Source organism: Branchiostoma floridae, unplaced genomic scaffold, assembly GCF_000003815.2.
Source record: "Branchiostoma floridae strain S238N-H82 unplaced genomic scaffold, Bfl_VNyyK Sc7u5tJ_1564, whole genome shotgun sequence".
NCBI classification, from domain to species: domain Eukaryota; kingdom Metazoa; phylum Chordata; class Leptocardii; order Amphioxiformes; family Branchiostomatidae; genus Branchiostoma; species Branchiostoma floridae.
In genome coordinates, this window is record NW_023365762.1 from 221,408 (window position 1) to 229,986 (window position 8,579).

Here is an 8,579-nt window from a genome sequence, read left to right on the forward strand (position 1 = left end):
TGACCTTTTCTACACATGAACCCCTACACCAGACTGTAAGGTTCTTTAGGCACAACCAGGGAGTACTTACAACATTTCTGTGTCTGTCAGACACTCATAATCATCAGGGTTAGAATGACTGGTTCTGCTTCTCGCTGTTTCTTATAGCTGATGTAGGTGGCGCTGCAGCAGCTGTATATTCATCATCATCCACTGCGTTCTGCCTCTACAGTCTTTGAAGAGTCCTGTAGTTGCATTCAGTCTTTCTTTATCTTTTTCCACTATGCTTTACATAGTTGTTTACTAGAAGTAGTTTTATGCTTAACAGGTTTGCACTTTTCTTTTTCAAGGCTGGGAGACTCCATTGCAGCTTACAATGCCAAGCAAGCCACCGAGAGGAAAGTGTTAAACATCGGCAGCACGGAGCCACCGGGATCACCTGGTAAACTGCATTCTGGAAAGGCATCAGTCAACTACAACGGTACAGACGGGGGGAAGGCAAGGGGAAAGGGGTCCCCACAACGAGAGGGGAGTGTGGACACACTGATCGACAGAATGAACTCTGGTCTGGAGGTAAGTAAAGGGAATGGAGGGACCAAGTTTGATGTACATGTACATGTAAATGGCGGAAATGGTCGGCCCACGGGGTGCCATAAAAATATGTAATATACCGTCCAATACTGTTCCATTGTGATAAATAAATTTTGTGATGCATTTCAGATTACAATTTAATGCTATTTTGCCAGTGCACAAACATTGATGAATTTAACTTGTAACATTATAAGCTACTGAATGCAATGAAGAAATTGTTCATTACTGTTAGATGTATCATACAATAGCTTTGTAACATGAAGCTTACACAAACTTTTTTTCATTTCATCATGTTCATGTCTCCCAACAGATCAAGGATGTCAAAGCCTCAGAGATCATGGACCTCTACGAACACAAGCTGGCTTCTCTTGCTGTAAGTTTGGCAAAATATTTCTTAATGGCTAGGGCCAGGCCATACATGTACCTCAACAGATACAGAATGCCCCGTATTGTTTTGTAATTGTACATCTATACCAATTCCCAGATGTTGTACATGGTGCTGTAACATATGTCTGTTTGAGGCGTAAGTATTCAGATTCTTTTGAGCCACCTTTCTCCATTTGAGCGTCCATTTATTCAGTAATGTTGATTCTTGATGGTTCAAACTGAGGAGAACCACGTAAGTGTATGTCTGTTTGAGGCTTTATTTTTATTTGTCAGACAAAAGAGAGCCACCTGCAGGACCTGTTGGAGGCTAAACAGCTGGCACTGGCTCAGGCCGACAGACTCATCGCTCAGTACAAGTCCAGAAGGGCACAGTCAGAAGCTGAGGTAACATTCATAGCTTACATGTTGATGTTTTAGATGGCTTCCCTTTTTCAAGGAGGGTTTCAGCATGTAAAAATCAGCAAATATTAATAATATAACGCCTTGAAAGAAATGTTGTGTGTCCTGTTTTAGTCTTGAAAAAAAATCTTTCTTTTCTTAGACTGAAATGCTTGAGGGCACTCTCTCTCTCTCTCTCTCTGGCCGGTTTAGCGTCCGTTCTTCCCTGTAGCAGGGGTTGGACGTGTCGTCAAGACGTTTTGGTTGAACTGCTGCCCTCCATCCATCATCTTGGCCTCCGGCAGCAAATCAAACACAGAACACGACTTGGCACTCATATTTTCAATGTCAAACTCCATTTTGTGCATAATAGTTACAAATCTGGGGATACTTTCATCCTTCATTAGATAGGACAAACTTATAGTTTTGGGCCCACCCCCAACAAAGGGCTGAGGTCATAAGGTTTTTCTAGGGAAACACATTTTTTTTTCCAAGGCCTAAGCCAAGTATTCATTCCAGGAGAAACTGTTATATTGTAAATTGTAGCAGAATATTGTCCACCATTATCTTCTGCTTTGCAATGTCAACATTCAAAGTAGGTCTCCTTTTTTTTTCATGTCTGACTTACACCGTTTTATTTCCTAGGCCAGAAAACTGGCCTCCATGCTGCAGGAGTCGGAGCGGCGGTCGGAGTCGTACCGCGACCAGATTAACGAGCTGCGACTGGACAAGGAGAGACAGGCGGAGGACATGGAACAGCTGGTCGGGCAGAACAGCAAACTCCAGGCCATCGCTGAGGAGTACGAACAACTACAGGCTGCCTACGCAGAACAGATACAGAGGTGTGTGTGTGTGTCTGTGTGTGTGTGTGTTTGTGTGTGTGTGTGACAGAACAACAAACTCCAAGCCATCGCTGAGGAGTACGAACAACTACAGACTGCCTACGCAGAACAGATACAGAGGTGTGTGTGTGTGTGTGTGGGGTGTAGTGTGTGTGCGCGCGTGTGTGTGTGGGGGGGGAGGTGACAGAACAACAAACTCCAAGCCATCGCTGAGGAGTACAAACAACTACAGGCTGCCTACGCAGAACAGATACGGAGGTGTGTGGGTGTTTGTGTGTGCGGAGTAGTGTGTGTGGGTGTGTGTGTGTGCGGGCACATGTGTGGGTGTGTGGAGGGAGGTGACAGAACAACAAACTCCAGGCCATTACTGAGGAGTACGAACAACTACGGGTCGCTTATGCAGAACAGATACAGAGGTGTGTGGGTGTGAGTGTGACAGAACAACAAACTCCAGGCCATTGCTGAGGAGTATGAACAGCTACAGGCCGCGTACACAGAACAGATACAGAGGTGTGTAGGTGTGTGTGTAGTATTTTTTTTTAACTTCCCCTAATGCTATTTCTGAACATGTAGACTGCTTAGTTTATATTCTTATACAAATACAGTTATGTTGTTTGGAGGTTGTTACCTAAATGTCTTGTGTTTTGTATTCCACAGGGTTGAGGCCTTGCAGAGGAGTGTGAATGCTCACATGGACGAGCAGAAGTCCCTCCGTGAGATGAACGAGATGCTGAGGAGACACAACGAGAGTCTCAAGAACCAGATCGAAGACGAGAAAAAGAGACTCACCAAGCAGCTCAAGGACAAGGAGGTCAAACTAACAGGTAGTGTAACTCCCCCACACCCTCTTCCCTGCATGTATATATAAGGGCTCCTCCCTTGTGGTGTTGCCAAGAAAATTTTACTGATACCACCAATTGGCCCTTCAATGCTTTCTAGGCCTCCTCCCTTGAAGTGTTGCCAAAACAAGATTACTTGTCAATGCTGTCACCAGTAGGCCCTTCAATGCCTTCTAGGGCTCCTCCCTTGAGGTGTTGCCAAAAAAAGATGACTTGTTAATGATAACCACCAGTTGGCCCCTCAAGGCCTTCTACTTCCAGACTTCTTACTATGCATTTGTTGTTTGGCATAATTACTAGTAGTGGTAAATCATCTTAAGGCATAGCACACCAATTTTGTACAATAAGTACAAGCTATAAAAGACCAGACTTTAAGGTTTGATTCACTTGCACCTAGATGGACCTTTACTCTTTTCCATAAGTGCAATGGGTTCTTTAACGTCCTTGAGCTGTGGCTGTCTTCAAACATGGGACCTCTGCTTTTATGTCGCGTCCAAAAGCACACTTGGTACTCATTTTAACCGTGAGTGCAGTGAGGAATAAATTGTGAAGTGACTTTACCAACGGCAAGGGCACAACATTGGGGCTTGCAAGGTATTCAAATCCAGAACCTTTCTAAAGGTGGTATCTCACTGCACTTTGGTCAAGCTTGCGTCATTGCAAGATTCGAAAGATACTCAATGAATTTCAGAGATAAAGAAGAAATTTTCTTACTTGTTGTGTATTTTGTCGTCTTCTAAGTCATATTTCTACGTATTACACAATGTCTAAATTATAAAAAAATCAATAACAATTAAGTAACCCGGCAGTGACACAAGTTAGACGCAAGTGCAGTGAGATACTGGTACCACCTTATACGTCATCATCCCTAATCACAAGACTACCTTTGACAATGCATCTATAGACTGTGTATGTTATGTTTGTGTTTTAGCCCACTGTTACAACCAGGGTTTCTCTTACAGAGGAGAAAGACAAAGTGCGCACTCTGGAACACGAGAAGGAAGACTTGGAAACCGCTGTCGATAAGTACAGGAATGAGCTGACCAAACTGGAACAAGTCAAGAAGGAGACTGTCAAAAAGGTGGGTCAGGATGGAAGTGTTGTAGGGTTTGGTTTGGTACTTTCATGAAAGGAAAATGGAATAAAAAGAATGGCCTGCATTTTAAAACATTTAACAGATACAATATTCTATGCTGATGTTCTATGCTTGTGTCTTATGACCGTGTTCTACAATTGTGCGGACGTTGCATACTCTTGGTTTACATTTCATGCTCTACATGTGTAACTGGTAGTAATTACCAATTGTTTTCTAGGACCTGTTTATTTATTCATTTATTAGGATTCTCCATATTCGATGACGATATCTATGGAGGGTGTGGCAGAACAGGTCGTTTGCAAGTTTTGAAATGCACACTGAGTCTCATGATAACTCATAATGTGTATCTACATTTTGTCTTAATAACAGTACATGTATGTTCTTTTCTGTTTCTCCTAGTATGAGGCATCCATTGCGGAGAAGGATGCCCTGATAAAAACCCAGAAGGCAGAGCTGGATAAAAATGCCCAGATTGTTGCTATGATTCACAACATCAGTGCAGGAGTCAAGTCCTGAGAGCGATGCCATACTCGTGAACCTAGATGCAAGCGCAGTGTACATTCCAGTATTCCATTATATGTGTCTGTGTGTGAGATGATGTGCCTTTCTATATGGAGTCCCAAGATGTATGGACACTAGGGGTGGGTACCGGTACAGAAAATTTCATTTCATCTATTTCATTTATTTGTTTACCCAGGAACAACATAAAATTCAGGTCTGGTTCAGGTTCTGACGATCTAATTGTCTGAGAAAACTTGTGAATGAGCAATGCTCAAAAACAATGGTCCATTTCTTTACAAATGAATCTGTTTTGTGGAGTATCTAACTCCCACTGGCATTTTAAAATCCTATCTTGATGTAAACAATGCTAAGTTTGACTATAGAAACTTGGTAGAAATGACTTAAAACTCTACTCCGCTCTTGTTATCTTATTGGACTGGCAAGCTGCGAAACATTTGAACGCCAGCTGATATAATGTATTCATTTCCTAATCGGTCCAGGTTCACTGATTCTTTTTTCAGGTCCATTTTTCTTTCGGACCGGTTCAACAAGAAGAAAAAAAAACCGTTTTGTACTGGTACACACCCCTATTTTGTGCCATGGGAATTGATCTCTAGAAGTGCTCTTAGAATACACCATACACAACTGTTACTCATGTTCCCCTCTCCATTCCCTGGCTATGTACTAACAAGAAGTATTACATTAAATGAGCATGCCTTAACTTGATGGATAGTACAGATGAGGTTAAGTAGAGTTCTGGAGCCATTGGTCCTCAAATGACTCATTTGGGATCTCGTGATTGACGAGTCAAGAAGTCCCACTCTATACTTCATTAAGTCCTCCTTAAGTCCCTATAAGACAGATCTATTCATTAAGGGCATGGAAAGGTCACCTTGTGAGGTCACTCCATATGGGCATTTCTCTGCCTTTGTGTAAGAAGATGTATATCTTAAGATTTTGAGAGACTTTGATGTTTTTGTCGTCATGATGTTTTCAGAATGGTGTAGAGTGTATAGTAGTTAGGGGTGGGTACCGGTACAGAAAATTCAAGTACAGGTATGGTTCAGGTCCAGAGGATCAGGTCCAAGTCTATACCTGAACCTGGACCTGTACCTGACTGCCTGTGAAAACCTATGTGGTAGCGGCCGCGATAGACATGCTGTCATCTTTGACTTGTGTACATAATTGGAGACTGAAAATTTCAGGGTAGACTGAAAGTGTTCATCTCGAGACCACATCTCGAGACCAAGTTTGACTATCGAAATTTGGTAGAAAAAACTATAAACTCCTCTGTACTCCGCTTTTTTTATCTTATTGGTCTGGTAAGCCCACAAACGTATGAACGCCTGCCAATATATATAATCTTCATTTTCCTCGGTCCAAAATCTGGTCAATTTTGATCAATTCCATTTTTTTCACCAGTCCAACAAGAAAAAATGGTTTTGTACATTGTACTTGGTACACTGTACCCACCCCCTGATAACTTATGGTAATGTTATGTAGGAATTGTAAATACAAATATAGTGTACTTTTCTTGCACGTCTTCACATTGTGTATGTTTGAAACTCTTTCATTATTGATATCTATACATCTATCTTCTGTATAATACTTGTATATCCTGTTGCAGATAATATTGTATCTTTGCTCTCTTTTTAATGGTAATAAACAGTTTTGGCATTCCATTACTTACATAGGAATACTGAATATTTGTAATACCATGAACATGTTTTGCATACAAATTTGCAACTATGAAATGTCAATACTCTTGTAGTATCCAGTATTTGATCATTCCAATCTTCAAGATTTTGTATTGAATTATCAATTCCTTCCAATGACCAAAAATTAATGAAATCATTGGTCCAATACTCTTTGAAATATATTTATATTATTCTGTAGTAATATCTGTCTCATATCTGGGAATGAATGTGGTTTGGATTTTAGTATGTTTATTAACATGAAATAAACTTCTTTTTGACCAGTGGTTCTGTTTATTGAAATATTCTCTTCAAAATTGTGCAATTTATTTGAAGCAAAGTCATTTTGTTATGCCGCGAGACATCAAGAAAGAGTGCAAAATAGAAAGCCAGATAAAAACGACTAAAAAAACGTCAAGAAACAGCTTGAGCCTAACCTCTGCTTGGAGAGTAGTTAATTTGGGGACTTGAATGAAATACTTATTTTTCAAATATTGGCAGTTTGATTCACTAAGTATTGTGGAAAGTTTATCTTTTTTAAAGGCTATCAAAGGTCTTAGAATGTTGTGACTTGTTATTGGGATTCCAACTTTCTACAACTGCAAAAAAGTTCCCCTCCTTTTGAAATGTTAGTTCACCTTTATCCGTTGGGTAACATATAACGTTATCCGTTCTTTTTAAAAACGTGGTATATAGGGTTGTCAAGTGGTTTTAACCTAATATTTTGAAAATGTTGCAATTCGAAACCACTTTCTGTCGACTTCATATGCCTAAATACCCTGCAATCAAAAATAACGGATATATGTTATCCCCCAGATAAATGTGAACTGTTATATCAACGTTAGTTTTGATTCATTCATCTGTTGGCTAACTCTGAGCTCAAACGGCCTCTCTGGCTTGATAGAGCGCCCCCACAGGTTGACTTCTGTACTGCACAAATTGACGTTCTGTGGTGACCTTAGCAGGATAGCATTGATCTCCAAAGTCAACATTCCAATTGGAAAAATGATATGATCTCTATACATTCTTATAGATTTGAAAACCACCAAACGTTTGCGTTTACATGTACATCGTATGCACAACTACCTTGGTTTGACAAAAAAAATGCGTTACAAAAACGTAGTGTGTACAAAACATTCCTGCGGCCAACAACAAACTTTATAGACAAATTCACGGATATCAAGTCGAATGACGGTTGTTTTACGATTGTGATATTTTCAAAACATTGCAGTTTGAAACCAACGTCGAATAGACGATAGATCCCTAAATTAGAGGCATTCTGTTTTTAAAAATAACGGATATAGGTTACCCCACGGATAAGGGTAGACCAGCGTTAGACAAAATCCCCACAAAGAGACACATAAGATCTATTTGTCTTTAGATAGAATAACAAATGGAATACACAAATCCACTCATTTAGGAGGTAGTGATCCCCCAATATAACATCAGCGCAATTTTCGGCCTTGTGACGTACTAGAATCGATTTCCGTTAACTTTTCCACGGTTGGAGAAGCTGTGATATCGTGTGTGCCGTGTACGGAATGTTAAAATATGCGGAGTGACGTCAGAAAAAGGGGTAAAATAAGGGCGTGTATTGGTGTGTGGCTGGTGTATGGTCTCCAAGCAGATGTTGGGAGGCATATCGTAGAATATTTTTTAGTTCAAGGATTTCTCTGACAGAATGTTAAATATGCGGAGTGACGTCAGAAAAAGGGATGAAACAAGGGCGTGTATTGGTGTGTGGCTGGTGTATGGTCTCCAAGAAGATATTGGGAGGAAATATCGTATTTTTTAGCTGAAGGGTTTCCCTAGATCTGATGCTAGTAGCAAGGTTTCTTTCATGAGTGTGTTGAAATGGGTATCCTAACATCTGCTTGGAGATAGGTCTCCAGGCAGATGTTAGCATACCCATTTCAACTCACAGTAGACAGTACACAGGTGAACTCGGAACGTTTCTCGAGCTGTATGTCCCGCTATTAAATCGCTTGAGTAATGTTACGATTTTGCCTCAGAAAATGCCCCATCCTCTCATCTGCTTGGAGACAAATTTCCAAGCAGATGTAGAAATACGATATAGTTTCTCAATATCCCGGTCCCGTTGAGCTTGAGAAATGATGCGTTTGTATATCTGCTTGGAGATTAACCCTTACGTCACTTAGGTGGCTGACCTTCCAGAAATAAACAGAGAAATAGCTCAATTTAAATTTGGTCGATGCAAGGTCTTTAAATACTTAGTAATGCTGGACAGCTAGCCTCCATAGCAGGCTTTCTG

At 40.7% G+C, this 8,579-nt stretch overlaps 1 protein-coding gene across 8 annotated transcripts in view; it reads left to right on the forward strand.

Annotated features, from left to right (window-relative positions):
- LOC118408278 (protein CIP2A homolog) overlaps positions 1 to 4,827 on the forward strand; it is a 30,396-nt gene extending 25,569 nt beyond the window's left edge. For 4 of the 8 annotated variants that reach the window (XM_035808963.1, XM_035808960.1, XM_035808962.1 and 1 more), the window contains exons 13-19: positions 330 to 552; positions 881 to 943; positions 1,231 to 1,341; positions 1,981 to 2,177; positions 2,835 to 3,001; positions 3,979 to 4,097; positions 4,512 to 4,827. In XM_035808963.1, the coding sequence (XP_035664856.1) occupies positions 330 to 552; positions 881 to 943; positions 1,231 to 1,341; positions 1,981 to 2,177; positions 2,835 to 3,001; positions 3,979 to 4,097; positions 4,512 to 4,628 (997 nt within the window). In that variant the 3' untranslated portion in view covers positions 4,629 to 4,827. Of the gene's footprint in view, positions 1 to 329; positions 553 to 880; positions 944 to 1,230; positions 1,342 to 1,980; positions 2,178 to 2,631; positions 2,688 to 2,834; positions 3,002 to 3,978; positions 4,098 to 4,511 lie in introns of all 8 variants that reach the window. The other 4 variants (XM_035808955.1, XM_035808956.1, XM_035808957.1 and 1 more) reach the window with 2 other exon arrangements.
- Positions 4,828 to 8,579: the final 3,752 nt, after the last annotated feature.